At 39.9% G+C, this 18412-nt stretch overlaps 1 protein-coding gene across 1 annotated transcript; it reads left to right on the forward strand.

The window, feature by feature from the left end:
* The first annotated feature begins 699 nt into the window (after positions 1-699).
* Positions 700-17812, forward strand: UNC93A (unc-93 homolog A). Its single transcript, XM_041408231.1, has 8 exons — positions 700-786; positions 4008-4189; positions 4331-4560; positions 7572-7697; positions 10053-10261; positions 11355-11490; positions 13049-13180; positions 17547-17812. The coding sequence occupies exons 1-8, from the start codon at positions 700-702 to the stop codon at positions 17810-17812; spliced, it is 1368 nt and encodes a 455-aa protein (XP_041264165.1).
* Positions 17813-18412: the final 600 nt, after the last annotated feature.

The following is an 18412-nucleotide window of genomic DNA, read 5'->3' on the forward strand; positions in this document are numbered from 1 at the left end:
TTTTTTTTTTTGGCTTCTGCATTGATGAGAAAGATGGGAGAAAATAATTTTCATAAGTATGACTCAGTGTAATTGAGGGACCAAAGCCCCAAGGTTCCCTATGAATAAAGGCTGTCACACTTGCCAAACAGCCAGCAGCTTTGGGACTCTGTGCTGCCCAGTTATGGAGTGGTGTATGCAGACAGAGCTGTAGCACAATCTCATTTCCTAGCATGCTTTTGTAATCATAGTTAAGCAAGAGGCTTGATATAGATTTGAGTACAGCGTTTAATCTTTGTCCCTTATGGACTTGTGTATCTTTATGACAGAAAGTGATTTCACAGCTTGCAATTTTTTTCTTCTGTGCTGATCATAGTGGAGAGCCATATAATATATTACTTCAGTACTCAAATAGATGCAAGTGTTGCAAGAGACTCATATACCTCTGTAAAAAAACATGATAGGTGCCCTTGGGACTGCTGGCTATTGCCTGAGTAAAAACAAGTGAATGAGTAACAACTCCATAAGAAGTTTTCAGTACTACTTAAAAGTAAAGTTCACTGGTCAGTCTTCAAATAATTAGCAACTCTCTTCTCTACAAACACAGAAAAAAGTGACCTTTTCCAAGGCATAAGCTGTTTTTCTCCAACTCAAATCATCCCCTGGAATAATTGGATCAGCTTTGTCCACTGGCAGACCTTTTGTCTTCTGTGAATCAACATGGAAAGGAATCTTAAGAATGTTTTGGTCATTTCTTTTGGATTTTTATTTCTCTTTACTGCTTACTCAGGACTCCAGAGCCTACAGGTAAGAGGGGAATCTCCCATTGGCTATCAGGACAGCTGGTCTGGAAGGGTATCAGGCTAACTGGTAGTGTGAAACACATCAGTCTTTCCATGGTGTCTGTGAGGAAGGCATGCACAGTATTTTTTATGAGGTGGGTTAGGACATTACCTTGCTGCAGGTTAATATTTACTAAATATTATTTATTCTAGTATTTCTCAAATAGCTCACATACTTGTGTCATGCTACTACTCTAGATCCACAAAATTTGTTTCAATGGAAACAGAAAACAAAATTAACCTGAGATGACTTTTCTCAAAAGAAGATATTGTCAAATGGAAAACAATTCAGTTTCTGGAAAGGATTTGTTTTGAATATTTCTAAATTGCTAAGATTTTATAATAATTATTATTGTACAGCATTGTAAAATAATTAAAAATTGTGCCCAAACCATTAAATAATTTAAGTGTAAAATAATATAGTAATTTCTAGGCTCATGATATAATAGTAAAAAAAATTATCATTTTTTAATAAGGCAGTTGTGGCTTTACTGGCATTAACATCCTAAAACATAGTAGCAGAGATGGGTTTCTAGAATGACTTGAATACTCAGATTACCATTAGAGCTCACTTGCTCATCTAAAATAAAAGACTGAGGATTTCTGTTGCTGACTACGAATGCTTCTGAGTAGATAAACACAAGGAGAAATTTGCCAGCCTAAAAGTCTCTGTTGGTCTAATGGCTGATAAATGAATAGAAGACATTGACAAGCAACTTTAGGCAGGATATTAACGTATGTATTGAATTTTCCAACTGGAGTGGGAATGCCTTAAAGGTGGAACTCGATACATAACATGATGAACTGGTTTGCAATAATAATGAGCTTGACCTCTTTTCAGGAAGAGGCCCGTCCTTGTTCTGTACATCTCTCTTCCCTCCTTGAACAGATTTTCTTTGCTGGCATTGTCAGATTCTGAACTCAGAGCCGTTCTGCAAAAACAGTCCCAAAACTGGATGGAGATATTTTGGGTAGGGGAGACTAATGAGGCAGGGGAGAATAAACCCTAGAAACTGCAAGTCAGTCCCACCATCTGAAACAGTTGGTTAGAGCTTGGTGTTGATAACACCAAGGTTGTGGCTTCAATGTCCATACACTGACCATTTACTTAAGAGTGATAATTGATGATCCTGTGGGTCCCTTCCAACTGAGAATATTCTGTGAACCTGTGAACCTCTAAGTACTGGAATATTAAAAAAATTCATAATTAATTTCAATAGTTCACTACACTGACCCCCCCCCCCCCCCAAACAACAAAAAAAACAAACAAAAAAAAAAAACCCGCAAACAAACAAAAACCCAAAACCAATAACAAAAATACAAAACCCCAACAAAACCAAAACCAAAAAAACCTAGACAGTAAAAATCATATGATTGTGGAAGCCTGACTTTTAATTTTTGGAAGTTGTAGCTGGCAAAACCAGGCATGTGATGTTTCAAAAATAAGACCTCTGAGATCAGGAAGCCTCTTTGCCTGTTTACACAACAACCATTCCAATTCTCAAACGCCTTTCCACTGCTCTAACAGAGACTGTCCTCACCTCACTGTCCTGGTAGCTGGCTGTCTTCAAGTGTGCTGCATGACTGCCACCATGGTCCTGCATGGCCAGACTGCACAGCCACTGCAGGCTTGGAAAATGTTCCATGAAGCCACCAGCAGCTTCATTCCCCTACAATGCTCTCCAGTGCCATGCCCTGAGCATCCAGTCCCCCTTCCAAAATCATACTGAAGTATCACCTATTCATCAAAACAATCAGGGAAACATTGCTAAGCAGCATAGAACTGCAGAATGGTTTGGTTGGAAAGTACCTTAAAGATCATTGTATTACAACCCTCCACCATGGGCAAGTGCACCTTCCACTAAATCAGGTTGCTCAAAGCTCCATTCAGTCTGGGCATGAACATCTCTCAGAATAAGTATCCACAGATTCTCTGGGCAGCCTCTTCCAATGTCTCACCACCCTCACAGTAAAGATTTTCTTTCTAGTATCTACCCTAAATCTCTCTTTTTGTTTAAAACTATTGCCATTGGCCTATGACTATCTGCCCTTGCAAAAAGTCACATCTCCACTTTTTAATGTCCCCTTTGAGTACTGTAAGACTGCAATGAGGTCTTCCTGCAGTCTTCTCTTCTCCTGGCTGAACAATCCCAGCCCTCGCAGCCTGTCTAGGAGAGGTGGTCCATCCCTCTGATCATCTTCATGGCTCTCCTCTCCAACAGGTGCATGTCCTTCCTGTGCCAGGGACCCCAGGACTAGATGCAGTGCTTCAGATGGGGACTCACCAGAGCAGAGTAGAGGGGGAGAATCACTTCCCTTGCCCTGCTGGTCACACTTATTTTGGTGCAGCCCAGGATGCAGCTGGTCTTCTGGGCTGTGAACACACACTGTTGCTCTTGTCCAGGTTCTCCTGCACAGAATTCTCAAATCCTCCCCTGCAAGGCTACTCTCAATGAGTTCTTCTCCCAGTCTGTATTCATGTCTGGGATTGCCCTGACCCTTGAATTTGGACTTGTTGAATCTCATTAGGTTTGCATGGACCCATTTTTTCAAGCTTGCCCAGGTCTCCCAAATTGATCTTCTCATTTCAACTTTCAGAGCATCAAGACAAGAGAACTAGTTTGAGCATAAATCTATAAAACATGGTTAGCTCAGTAAAATGTTATTCCTTCTTTGTGAAAATGTGAGTGAATCAATTACTTCCAACTACCAAGGGCCGCTGCAAACCTATTAAGATATGTAGACCTTGGCCTCTGAAAATCTTAGAAATTATCAGACCTGTAGTTTAAAGCAAAGATCTCCCACTATTGCTATGCTAGCCCTTTGCAGTGCAGATCTGAGAATACTCCTGCCTGAGACAACAAATGAAGGCCAAGAAAAGAGGTTATCTTTCATTCAACCTGCTTTAAAAGAGAAACTCAAACAAATAACATATAATAATCTAAGGAATGACTTACCAAAGCTTAAAATCTGGGCAATCCTCACCTGGTTTTGTATAACGTTTTCATAAATGGTCTATCATTTTGAAGAAATTTCCAAGTCCATAATCAGGCTCTTTTGGGGAAATGAGACAATAATACCCAATCCCAGATGCTGTGTCTCTTTATTTCTGCCCGAAGCCACTCTCTGTACACCACAATAATACATACCTGTGATAAAATTTAATCGCTGTTTTTGTCCCTGCAGAGCAGTCTCAATGCTGAAGAAGGCCTGGGTGTTGCTTCCCTAAGTGTTCTGTATGCTGCGCTCACCTTATCCTCCATGTTCCTGCCTCCAATCATCATCAAGAAGCTGGGCTGCAAGTGGACCATTGCAGTCTCTATGTGCTGCTATGTCGCCTACTCCTTAGGGAACTTCTATGCTAGCTGGTAGGATTTAAATACTTTAACCCTCTCTGTTGTGTTCAAACAAAATAAGTAAGGGCGAAGTTCTTTCTTCTGCTGGATCTTTGGGCAAATTATTATTATGCTAATGGTAGCAACTATGTTAACTAAAGTGTTCTTTGGCAGGTACACACTTATCCCTACCTCTATGATCCTGGGCTTAGGAGGAGCACCACTCTGGTCTGCCAAATGCACTTACCTCACTATTGCTGGCACTTTGTATGCTGAGAAAGCAGGAAAAAATGCTAAAGACATTATCAGCCAATACTTTGGGATCTTCTTTCTGGTGTTTCAGACTTCCGGCATCTGGGGAAATCTTATCTCATCCTTGATACTTAGCCAATCTTCCAACCAAGGTAAAATGTATTTAAAATTTTGGCACTTCTTTCTATAAACATCAACTAGTTCTAGATAGATAAGAGGTAGATTTCTGCAGCTGAGCTTTCATAGTCAGTGGAAACAGGCACTTCAGATGAGAGTTAGCCCATCTGAGGATAGATGTCTGAAATAGATGAGATAAATTTCTCTTTGAAAGTGTTTATTTTCTATCAAAAATCAGCCATAAAGAGAGTTCAGATAAATAGCTAAAAAATAGAACTCTATTGAATTCTGTTTGAATTCTACTCCTGCAATCTATGCAAAGCATAGATTGGCTGCAGGCAGTGACAGTCCTTCACATCTGACTTCTATTAAAAGTGGTTTAAAACAATAGACAAAATACTGAACCAACCTTTTTGCAAAGCTTGTAGTATTGGGTTAGTTTGCTGTTATGCATTCAAAGTTAGTCAGACCGTTTGCTGGGCTTGCTGAAAATGAGTGCTCTACAGAGCTGTCAAGAAGAAATAGCTGTAGCTGTTGGCAGGAGCCTGTGTGCCAGGGCTGCTCTGCTGTATTTCAGGCTCAGACAGCAGATGCCAATGTAGCTTGAAGAAATCACGGAGCAGCGCTGCCCTCATTTCCCATGCATATAGTTGGTGTCAGTTTTAAAAGGGTAGTTATGGAAATAAATTAATATTTGGATTCCACCTTAGGGATTCAAAATGCTGTGGTGTCTTATCATTGCAGTCTCCTGCATATCCCACATCCTGTCAAAATCAAAACAGGATTGTTCTCCAGACATGGAGAGAACTTTCCCTATACACTGCTACTGTGAGTAGCAAGAAGTTACCTCTTTCTTGTCTCAGTTAAGCAGTATGTCCTCTGAAGAGCTCTCAAATAGCTACTAGATTAAAGCTAAATGTCAGGAAGCTGGCATCAGGTTTTCATCTTTGCATCTTTGGATTTGTGACAAAGTAGTTGTCACAAGGTGTGATACTTACATAGAATCATCCTTCCTTTAAACCTTAGTAACTGTAGGTGAAGCACCATTAAAGCAGAATGCTAGCAGACTTTTCAAGTGCAGTGGAGCCCTGCTGACCTGATCCCAAAGCCACATGATATCTCAGGAGGAACTGTCTGTTCTGATTTCAATTGCAGGGTAGAGGCAGTGGTGCAGCTGTGGGGTCTGTACAGACTGCAACCATTTGACTCTCCTCTGCCTCACAGCACACATAATTTTCATAAGAGAAATAAAACAGTGGTTTTTTGGTATTTTCAATCCCTTCCTACTTTTACTTTTGAGGATGTTCCTCCAAATTTTAAAGACACTTATTTTTTTATCTATTACACAGAATTTCAGAAAATGCTGCCTTCATGTGAACAGCTCTCAAAGCACATCTTCACAACAGTGATGAGCAGTTATAACATAAGTTTTTCTACTGTGCCTTCTCAGTGAGACACAGCTTTAATCTAGAGGGAACTTCTTTGCTGGGGCGAGAGTGTAAGAATCTCTAGTCCCGCAATTCTTTTTCTTTCTTCTGAGGCTTGTGCAAAGGCATCCATTCATATTTTCATGTACTTAAAATATATCATTTCGCTGAGCAGTAGGAAAGATACAGAATGTATCTGGAGAATCAAAATGCATAAAATTCAGACATGTACCTACTCTAGACATATTGCCTGCATCACTGCATCCAGACACAGCAAGGCAAAGTTACACCATATGGTAATACCACAAACTGAAGACAGTAATCAGTGTAAATTACAAGAGTCATCCTTCCTCACTCAACAATATTACAGCTGTAATTCAAGAGAAGCACTGCAAACCCGGCCTTGCAGCTTGCATATGACAAATTGCATGCGCAGCTTCATCTTCAGATGATGCAGGAACCGATAAAAAACTTGTTTTACACACTTTCACACTTCATTCATGTGACTCAGCTTTTGCAAATAGCAATTTTGCTGAGGGTCTGCAGTAGTAGTGACTATAATAAGGAAATTATTTTCTTTACGTTATTACATTTTATCTTATATTGAACCTAAAGTTGTTTATGAAGCTAGTTAGACAGCTGATTCACATCACATCTTTAATGGGAAGCAATGAGGAAAAACACACTAAAAGTAGTTACACAATAAGCTTAATTGAAAAATTATGGATCAGCTCTTACTTAAGGAATCAGCCAAGGTACAGATGTACTGCCCTTTATTGTGCTTGGACCAGAGACAAATTCTGCAGTCAAAGCACTAAAATTATTGTGTGGGGTTGGGATCATCCTCCTCCTGTAGACAGTTTATTCAGGGTCAAACTTTGGGTTAGCCTTTGCTCTTTATGAAGAGGGTACTGGAGGAAGTGGGCACAGTGTGCTGGTGACAGTGTGTGTGAGTACATGTGTGTTTGTGGCTTTGACCTGCAAAAAAATGATAGGACTGCACAAAGCAAAGGTCTTACTCCAAACCCTGCTGAACTGTTAGTTTCAAGCATGCTCTCAGAAAGTTATAAAAGCAGTAGTAAAATAAGAAAGTCAGGAAAAGCAAGCTACTTAGAAGACTGCAATACTGAGTAATCATAATTTGAATTTATTAAAAAAAAAAAAAAAAAGATGTTTTGAGGTGGTTTCTGTTCCTTTAACATATACAGAAATTATCTGGAGAGTGAAAATGCAGGGTGGCTGTAAGAACTGAAGTCCATGAGTCCCTTGCTGGTGTAAACTTGGAGACCTATCTCATGAGGTATTATGATTAAGAGGTAAAAATATATACTCAAACTTTGAATACTGCAAATTGAACTTGGATTCAGTTTTCAGCCTCTAATTTCCATCCCTGCCTTCATGTAACCATTAATTCAGTGTTCAGTTTCTCTTTTGTTTCTCTTAAACCAAATTTTTTTTGTGTTAAACTGGGATTCTGAAGTTAAATATCTCTAATCAGGACAAACTTGAAACCAGGACCAATCACTAAGCACTAGATTCCTACATCCTCATATCCTTGCACATAGTGTAGACTTACCTGATCTCTTCACTGACCTGCCTTTCTTTTGGTTCATAATTAGGGGAGATCTCAGAAGAAGACCTGGAATGCTGTGGAGCATATGACTGCCTGACTGATACCACTAACAGCACTGGGTCAGAAAGACCCTCCAACTCCTTAATCTACACACTGGTAGGGGTTTATACTGGTGAGTAATCCACACAATCTTTAATCAGTATCACTGATGGAGAGCCTAGTACTAATGGAATCTAGCATGGTTTGCAGATTAAGTTCCTGACTTTCTCCTTCAATCAAACTTGCTAAAGGAAAATGAGATATGTGAAAGCTATAAACAACTCCTTCCTAAATAATTTGAATGACTTTTGCCAGAGCTTCATCATTTTTATCTAAAGGAAAAAGTTATTCTTTACATTTTTCACCTGGAATAAAGCTGAAGCCCAGTGTGGTAACCCAAATTCATCCAGGCAAATTGGCATATCTCCCATTTAGTAAATACAGCTGCTATAGACCTTCCTTGCACAAGGATAGAAAAGAATTAAAAACAGGGAAGCTGATGCCATTAAAAGGAAAAATAGATGTGCAAGGATTAACTGAGTGAGGAAAGTTCCAAGAAGTATCCCACTCAAAAGAAGTTATTCTCTGGATAAAGGAACATATCTGCACCTTAGCTCTGTCAAAATATTTTCGCAGTCTCTGAACATAGATGTTGTCTCTGTGCTGAGACAGAAGCATAGAATTTGCTATACACTCCAGCAGAGTGTATGTGATCCGGCCAAGGCCAGGTCTCAGTGCACAAGGGCATTGAAGAAAACTCTTCCTCTGTCCCCATCCTCCACCTATTTGGTGGGAAAGTGTAAAAAATATGCCCCTGCTCTCCTCCCAGAATCTGCTGGAGCTGATGACTTTCTGCTAAAGGCATGTTTGTCTGTAAAGTTTAAATTTAAATCTGATGACTAATATATACAGGACTTCCTTAGGCTTTGTGCATGCAAAGTGAATGTAACCCTGCTTCCTCCTGACCCTGCGTCAGTGGGGTTTTGTTTTTCTTTTAAGCTTTTAATAAAAGAGATGTCTTTTCTTACCTCAAGGGAAAGTAACTGGATGAATAATTCATTCACACACATTTTTAAAATGTGCCCTCTATTTGGTGGCTGAATACTTGCTTTGCCCAGCTTGGGGAGAGACAATAATGGATAACTCTTCTGCTGTTTCATTTTCTCAAGGACTGTGAATGTTTCTATTTATGGCCATACCAACTGCCATTAAGCCATGCCGTTATCTCCTATAATTGCTTTTTATTCATTTAACATATTTGTTACGCATATTTTTTCTGAAAACGTGGATGTCCTGCTCTCATCCATTTATGTCCAGCAATTAGTCCAAAAGTACAAATAAACACTCTGGCAGATGCAATAATAACTTGAATAATGAAGGACTTACAGCTCAGCCAGTGGAGAACCAGGACACTGGAGAAATTCTAGGAGACATGGATGAAAAATAATAAGCAATAAAAAAAAGACAATTTATTGTAAATCTGCTGATGTATTTGGATATTAAAAATTCACAGTAGAGACAATATCCATAAACATAACACAGGAGTACATTAAATAAGCAAAGTGGATGGAAAGAGGTGCCCAGTTCTCATCTTACTCTGAACTGTAGTTCTTTCCATGGATGGAATTCTAGTCAGCATAAGTGAGGAAACATTACCATGCCCTGCATCTGTAATGAAGCAATCAATTGTGAATCTATGGTTGTCTCATATATATTATGAGGCGTGGTTACCTTCTTGATAACTTGAAAAAAATTGTTGTGATTCACTGCACAAGCAACAAATATGGACTTATACATGAATGAACATTTTCTGACTATCTACTCTATATATTCTTTTATATGCTGCTTCTGCTCAGAAATTATGGGTTTAAAGCTATAACGTCCATCTTTTCAAGTTAGCTAGAGCTGCTCACAATCATCTTCAAAACAGCCTATATTGCATACTCAAAGCATGGTTCTGAGCCAAAAAAAAAAAAAAGGCACAACATATACTGGCTTTCAAGACAGCATTTATTTTTCTTTCCATGTATTTGAAAGAAGATCCCCACTAGCCATGAAAACCTTGGCACTGGAAGTGAATACTCCTCTCTCTTGTTGATTTAAAGCCTTCTGATAGCTCCCAAGGGAGCTGTTTCTGGCCATCTCCCATCCCTGTGCCTCTGGACTGCCCGGGAAGGGTGAGCCATCACCCTCTGTGGCTGTGCAGCTGGCCCGGCAGCTGTCACAACAGGCCAGCCACAGCTAAGCTGAGGGGATTTGCAAGTGCACAGCTGTATGCAGAAGATGTGCATGTAGATCAGGCCTTCTTGTTTATACAGAAATGGCCTTTACACTGAAGCGGAATCTGAGGTTGCTGCCAAAATATCCCACAGAGGGCTAAGAACCCAGTCAGAACAGTAACAGCAGCAAGCGACTTCCCATCATTCTTTCAGCATTCCTCAGTTTTTAATGAACTTTTTGTTTTGTTTTGTTTTGTTTTGTTTTGCAGCTAGTGGTGTGCTAGCTGTGTTGCTGGTTATTATATTTCTGGACCAGATCAAATCTAACCAAGCAGAGACTGAGAAAGAAAAACCATCCTTTTGGTCTACATTCTTAGCAACTTTCCGGCATCTTAAAGATAAAAGACAGTGTCTTCTCATCCCTCTGACAATGTACAGTGGGTTTGAACAGGCATTTCTTACTGGTGACTACTCAAAGGTATGGTTGTAAATGAAAATATATTTCTTTCTGCTTTTTATGTGCTGTTGCGTCTTGCTATTACATCTGACCAATGAAGATGTTTTTAATGATGATTTGTGGATTGCAAAATTACTGCTTACTTCTACATGAATGACCTCTGAGTGACATCTTCAAACAGCAGTAAATATGTCCCTTGGAACAACCTCAAAAATAATGCAGCAGAGAGCTTGACTCACCAGTGAAGGCCACAGCAGAGAGCTATAGGTTCAAACTCTTCACCTTGTTGTAAATAACAAACTGGGAGAAAAGCCAGAAGCCAGCAAAGCTTTCATATCTTCCTTCCTCTTCTGGTTTCCCTAGAGCTTGTATAAATGCAAGTCAGCGCACATTCCACATATTTTATTTTGACAACATTTACAGTAAAAGGGCAAGTCCTCAACATGTCTGGCTGAAAGCCTTCACCAGTCACTACTGCAACAGGTCCAGAGCCTGACAGATTGAAGTGATTAAAACCATCTCTGCTCCTCCAGTTTCTTGACAAACCTAGACATGCAGCAGGTGTGTTCTCCTGGCTTTTGTTGAGAAAGCCTCCAAGGAAAGAGGGCAACCTTCCTGAGCTTTTTCTTTCATGCTTAAGGTTTCAAACCTTGCATATAAATCAGATGGAATGGTACACTTATTGCTGTGTTGGAACAGATTGAAAGGAGCACTCCATGGCAACCTGCACTGGTCCTTTTATTTTTTGGGAGCTGCTCTGTCATGACCATAGTGTCAATTGTCAATTTTCATCTCTTGGGCTATGATGGGAAGGGCAGAAAATTCTTAATGCTACTTCCAGGAGTTTTATTTGTACAGCAAGCAGTGCTTAGATTTGTTCTGCTTGTTATTCCCCTGTTTGCATGGCATCAGTCTGATTGGGAACTGGGGTAGCAAAGTTGCTCCTGAAGGCCAGCTATGTCAATGCACCAGAGACTTGTCAGCAAACTCTCTAGCTGTGCTCTTTTTATCTCATCCATGCTGGCTATTTACCAAACACTCAGGTTAAGATCCCTGAACTTTAGCTGTTCATTTTATCATAGAAAATGTGACACCACTATCCCTTTTCTTCCAGAGTTTTGTGACCTGTGCCCTGGGGATACACTATGTTGGCTATATGATGATCTGCTTTGCAGGTATAAATTCCCTCTGCTCTCTGCTCTTCGGAAAGATCTCCCAGTTCACAGGTAGAAAACTTCTATTTTCATTAGGTAAGTAAACATTTCTTGAATGACTGATCACCTCATGTAATCACATCCACTACTCTCTCCTTTGCATGTACAAAGGGATAGCTTGCTGTCAGCTATCAGTTAAAACCAAAGTCAATCTAGAGGCAGACTTCACAAGCTTCATTCATGAGAAGAGAGGCAGCTCAGCTCACAGTTAAGCACTGTATTGCTGTCTTTGCCTTACATCACATTGCTAGTGATGTAAGTTCAACCTGCTTTTGGGGGCGCTATCTATGCAGAAAGTGCCCTTTATAGCTCTGATGCAGCCAATAAAAAATGATATTGCAATGCAGCTGCTGAGACTTGCACTATCGTAAGTAGGATTTCTCCACTGGGCTGAAACCTCCTCACCCTTATGGAGTGAAAGCAAGTTACTTTGACCTGAGTTTCAGGAAATTACAAACTTGAAAATTTGAGTGAAAATTCAGGAAGCTTTTTAAAGGTTGGCATGCTGTCCTTTTTACTACTTGTTCTATAGGGAGAAAAGTAGAAGAAAGTAATGTATCAAGCCAGAATAATTTAGGGATTTGTGTATGGGACAGTAATTTTTATGTTGCCTCGAGAAATGATTTGCATATTAAAGAACATCTCCGTCTCCAGAGAACATTGTTCCAATGAGTAATGGAGGCATAAAAAAATACCAAGAAATATTTCTTTTGTACCTCTTTATGCATTATGCATACTGAAGTGGACTAATATCTTATTTCCACTATGCAATAATTTGTATTATTAGAAATATCACTGAATAGATCAATATGCATCAAGACATTCTAGGCATTTTGTCCACAGGAAATTTTAAACCTGGACAAGGAAGAAGAAATGTAAAGCACTTTCTGTTATAGTCACTAGCTCAAAAATTCTTCTGTCTGTTCTAGATGTGTGTCTCAATCTATAAAACGCAGATATAAAAAAACCTCCAAAAATCAAAAAAAACAAAAACACCTATTAGTGGCAATAAACAATTAAATCTCCCACAGAACTGTACTGCTAGAAATGGAAGACCTCTGAACTTCTCAATTCTGTTTAGAGGTCATTTTACTCAGCCTCTGAATGTGCACCTGTGGGGGAAAAAATCTGTGACTCATTTACAAACCACTTTTCAAAAGAAAGACCCAAAACCACCCTCTAGAAATCCCTAATTGTCCCCTCTGGCGGTAAATGAAAACTTCGTTTAAGACAAGGAGAGCAGAAGTGTGTTTGCTCCCCCTTCCCACATGACTCACATTTTGACTGCAAGCCTTTCAGAAGCTACTTCTCCTACTCAGTGGTTCATGTCCTTTGGGCTACAGCTATATCAGCACTGAGGATTTCTCAGCTCAGGACACGGCTCAGAATTATGAATCAGACACTGTGAAAGGCCTGCATTGTCTTGTATTTCATGTGATATCAACTCAGCCAGCGCAAAGCTCAATGAACCAGAGATTTTAAGATTGACTTGTGTTTTCGTTGGGGGTAGAATAAAAAAGTGTTATCTACCACAATCTGTCCTGATTATAATTGCATCTATATTTCTCTTTTTTATTTCCTTCTAAATCAACAGCTGCAGTTCTGAACACAAGTTGTATAATAACAGTACTGCTCTGGAAACCTGATCCCAAGCAGCTTGCTGTGTTTTTTGTAATCCCTGGTCTTTGGGGCATATCTGATGCTGTTTGGCAAACACAAACTAATGGTAAGTCCCAGTGACAATGAAATGTATTCTCTTGAGATATAAGAGTCTGCATCTTTGAATCTATGAAACAATGCTGCATAACAATGATAATGGCTTTAAGAGAGCACCAAAAATATGTTAACTCATTGGGAAGCAGAAGAAATAGAACAAGTTGGGAGTAAGAATGCAAAATACTCATTGAACCAATTTTTCCAGCATGAAGAGAGAAGAATACTGCAGAAGACGGTAATGGGTTTTCAGAATAAATATTCTGGAGGAGTATAAGTATTTCAAAGTAATTTAGAAACTAAGAAGAATTATACACTTAGTCTGTCTTTTGCAATAAAGGAGAACACTCTGGACAAAAATTAACTCAAAGCTCAGCAACAAAAGAAGAAAATTGTCTGTTAGGAGATATTGGAAAAAAATGTAGGAGAAAACCACAGAAAGCAATATTATGCAGCCAAGTAACTTCATACAGCTCTGATTTACTCCATTTCAAAACTCATAATCCAGTGTGATAGTGCATAAGTAGGCAATTACAAGGAGCAAGGTCATGGGGCACTTCTCCTTGAAGGAAGACTAAAAAGCTAGAAAGATTTAGCCTGGACAGGAGGAAAGCAGTCAGTAAGGTAATTAATTTTCTGGAGAAGGTGACTTGAAATTCAATATATCTCCTAATAACAGGACTAGTGGCACCAGATAAAGTTATCAGGCAGAAGCCTTTATGGAAATAAAAATGAACAGTATTTCTCACACAATGCATAGTCAAAGTATGGAATTCTTTGCCAAAAATTTAAGCTGGAATTATATCACATCATTACAAAATTACTTCAGGGGAAAGTGCTTCTCTGGGCACACATCAGGTTATGTGTCTTGGCCTTCCTTCCTCTGATCCCTTTGGTTATTTCAGGGCCTTAGAAGATTTCACCCATTAGATAAAGTGTCATGTTCCTCTTGGAGAGCCAGATGAAAAACATGGCAGTCCATTGCCTGTCACTGATAGTGATCTCCTTTCAAGCACATGTCCCTGCCTCTACACACAAGGACCAGCATCCTTCTCTGCCCCTCCAACAGCTCCAGCTCAAATCCCCTAGAGGAGAGCTAGTACATACATCAAGGGACACCCTCTCATCATCTCACATCCTTACCAGAGGCTTGTGCCTTAGGTAAAAATTTTAAATCAGTGCTCTTAACAATACTTAGGGTCATGGAAGGAGAGCATCAGTGAGGATTTGCTCTCTCTTAAGCAAAGCTGTTCATTCATTTCCCGCTTCTTCAGCCACAGTCTTTCTGACTGCTCTGCAGGTTTCTTCCTAACACATTTGAGAGCTTATCTTAGTCTTCCACTGGAATAAAGAGCCTGTCCTTTGTCCTGCTTCTGTCTTATCCAGCAAGCCTTGTCCATGGATACTGTCCTCTTTCATAATCACAGTGGGGTTAGGGATGGAAAGGACCTCCGGACTTCAACTCCCTTGCTAAAGCAGGGCCATCCAGGCACAGCCACTTACTCAGGACCATGTCCATAGACCCTCTGATATTTTTCAGAGAAGGACACTCCACACCCACTCTGGGCAACCTGTGACAGTGCTCAGTCACCCTTATAATAAAAAAAATAATTGTGATATTCAGAGGAAAGCACATATATTTCAACTTATGCTCATCACCTCTTGCTCACTTTTCTTGGACACCACTGAAAAGAGCTCGGCTTTGTACCCTCTCTTCTAGGATTTACATAAATTTCAGATGTCATTGAGGAGCATTTTTCCTCAGTAAGGTCCCCGCATGACTGACAAAAATGTACCTGAGGCCCACATTAGGGAAAAAAGGGGTAAGTACAGAGGTCTTAAGTATTCGAGAAGATGGCTGGGAAGTGACTGTAGTTTCCAAACCCCCAGATGAGGCAAAAACAGTGGACAGTGCTTCATGCTTACTTGATGGTGAGTGAGCTCTGCAACTATGTGACAGGATTAATCTCTATTTGCAGCACTGTTTCAGGTCATCTCCATTGCCAGATTTGTGCAAGATACTTGTCGAAATTTCACATTTGTGTGAAAATTTTCACATTTGGAAAACACCCAAATGTTCTTTTTCCTTGCATAGTGGGTGTTTGTTTTGTTTTTTTTTTTTTTTTATTTTATTTTTTGGTCTGTACCTTACTCGGCTGTTTCACAGCTCTCATTTGTAAAATGATACAAAGTTCACTTTGTCACATTGTCACAGTGAAATATCAAGTGATGACATGAAAGTGATGAATAGAGAGGTGAAGTGACATTACCTCACAATGCTGCATCCCAGAATAGGATCTTCAGTTTGTCATACCCATGTAGGACTACATGTCTTCTCCCCTTCAGAAGTTTTATGCAGATATACATCACATAAGAAATTCCCAGCATCAAAGACTATGAGGTGAGATATGACCTCCAAAATAACATTGGTTTACAATGTCTGTGGTCCTTCCTTTGCTAAGCTCCCATGAGTGCTGCTTGGGCGCCAGTAGATTAACCAGTGAAGACATAAATGGCATTGTGCCACATACTTAAGGCATTCTTTGGTTTGCTTTGTGCTCCTGTGGATATTTAATACTCGAGTACCCCCTAGAGGATATGTAGGCTGACGGTGGATGAGTCACTTCATCTTATAAAGTTTTCCTGACATGTTTGTGTTAGTGTGTGGACGTTCTGACTTATTTCCAATGAAAGCTACTTCATTTCAGAGTGTGTAGTGCTCTTTCTTACCTAACTTGAGCACAGATGCTGATATTAACCACTGACAAAAATTGTACCTAGGCATAACAATTGTGTAGCACAGAACTATCAGGTGGACTACAGTAAAACCAAGTCCTTTCCAGGCTGATTTGTGTCTTTAGAAAGAATATGAGTCTAAAGAGGTTATAAAGCCAAACTCTATAATAATTTCCACCAATCCTGTTGTATACCCATGCCTACTAGTACCAGGGCAACAAGTAGGAAAACAGACAGTGGCAGAAAACCAGGATAATTTCCATGGAAGTGAACTGTAAAATCTCAGAACTAGCAGCCTCTTCACTCACTCAGCCCAGCAGGTCCTGCTTAAGCTCATCCAGGCAATTTGCTTCAAAATAGCAAACATGTACCAGCTGAAAACCAGAGAACCTTTAGACATAGAACTGCCGTGGCATCAGAAACCTTCCTAATATCTTTCCAGAAGATAACACTGGGCATATCAGGAAACTGGAATGAACAATTTGTACTTTTTCATTTATTAGGCAAAACTATGAAGGGCTATCATATCTACACTCCACTCACCCAGTTTAATGAACTAAGTACATCTTGTGATGCACTTGTCCAGATTTTCCATCATGCCCAAACAATTCTGTAAATATCCTCTTGCAGTCATCAGGACACATAAGCTTTTCATACAGATGAAGTCTCCCCCTGTTTAACAAAACTGAAGGGGTAGCTGAGTCTACTCAGATTTTCAGAGAACTTTGCATTCCTCTTTGCCTTTTGGCTGAATGGACAAATTTCCAACAGATGTGTTGTTAGACAAGTGGGTAAAAAGAGTCAGAGTTCATGATATTCTTCTCCTTCCCTCTGTGCATACCATGTCTGAGTGAGAGTAAATGTCCTGTTCTTTATCACCACTGGTGCTAGCTCAGCACCCAGAGGAAAGCAAGCTCTCTCCTGTGTGCTTCACAAGTCAGACCTGGAAGCTGGAATCCCTCCCTGGATCCCAGTGGTGGGTGTGCAACTGACTGAGCTCATTGGGAGCTTCCCAGTGAACACAACTGCATTAGGATGATCAGTTGAACTGAGTCTCTATGTCAAGTAAATTTTCCAGTTGCTGCCTGGAAGTTCTGTATGCATCAAGGATATTCTATTTTCTAACCCATCCAGGAGCTGAAAATTTGAAAACCTGGTTGATTAATAGAGACGTCTTACCTGCATACTTAATCTGGGCCCATGTTGTGAAAACTTGTGAGGATTTGGTATGAGCTAATCAACAGTCATACACAGAGACTCTGTAATGTCAAGGCCTCCTTTTCCTCCTTACTTGCTAGTTCACCAGTGCAAACCCCTTGATTTTTGTAGCTAATAATTTGAAAAAAGAAGTCCTGCCATCTTACTTCAATAGATCACATCCTTTCTTCCTTCCTCGCAATTTGTTCCCCTGTTCTTCCATGTTCTCTATTTTGTCATGTTTGTTTTGTTATTTCACTTGTTACAATTCACAGAAGCACAATTTTTTTAAGACAAGGCTTGTATTTTCCTTTCTCTGCCATTTATGAGGGAGTGCCTGTCTTCCCCATTGTGTTCTATTTATTCCCTTTGCAGAAAATATGTGGTTGCAGATTTAATCTTCACAAGACATGTTTTTCCTTCCTTCCTTTCTTCCTTCCTTCCAGCACTTTATGGCATTTTATTTGAGAAGAACAAGGAGGCTGCCTTTGCAAATTACCGTCTGTGGGAATCAGTTGGATTTGTCATCGCCTTTGCTTACAGCACCAAATTGCAAGTCTACATCAAAACGTACATTGTACTGTCTGTGCTTGTGCTGTCCATGGTGACCTACGGAGCGGTGGAATATCTGGAGGCTAAGAGCTCCCCTGGGACACCTGCTGCTACAAAGAAGGAAAATGGAGGACCCCCCTCCCAGGAAACACACATGTAATCCAACAGGGTCAGAGTGATGGAGGCAAAGCAAACTGGCCAGCTCCTTACAGGCATGCCTCCAAAGGTGTTCCAGTGTGTACTGTATCAAGAAAGATGGTAAAGGAACAGATTTCAAGGCCATTACAATGCAAATGTCTCAAGAGTACAAACCTCCTTTGACATCTCACCTTTATAAGGGAAGATTATCTGACTTTACTCTTTCATGCATATGACCAACTAATTAATAAAGTCTTAAGAAATCTAAGCAAGATTCCTAAAGTCCTCACCTTTTTGTTTCTCTAGATAAGACCTAGTATGGCTTTACAGTCAAACCACATGCAGAATGAAAGAAGCATTTGCTCAGTTGATTGCAATTAACACACATAATTTCATGGAACATTTAATTATAAAGATTTATGTTGTTTTTATGCTGCATTCTTTAACACCTGCTGTAAATTACATCAGCCTATAGACTAGCTTTATGTGCAGTTCATATCTGCGCACCACAGAATCAACCAACCATGGAGTCCACCAACCTGTCTTAGGTCAGCAGGCAGCTGTGAGTCTGCCCATGTCATCCCTCTATCTCAGCACTCTTTCTCTTTTGATTTAACTGTCT

The sequence above is a fragment of the Onychostruthus taczanowskii genome, unplaced genomic scaffold (genome assembly GCF_017590055.1).
Source record: "Onychostruthus taczanowskii isolate IOZ18803 unplaced genomic scaffold, ASM1759005v1 scaffold295, whole genome shotgun sequence".
NCBI lineage: Eukaryota > Metazoa > Chordata > Aves > Passeriformes > Passeridae > Onychostruthus > Onychostruthus taczanowskii.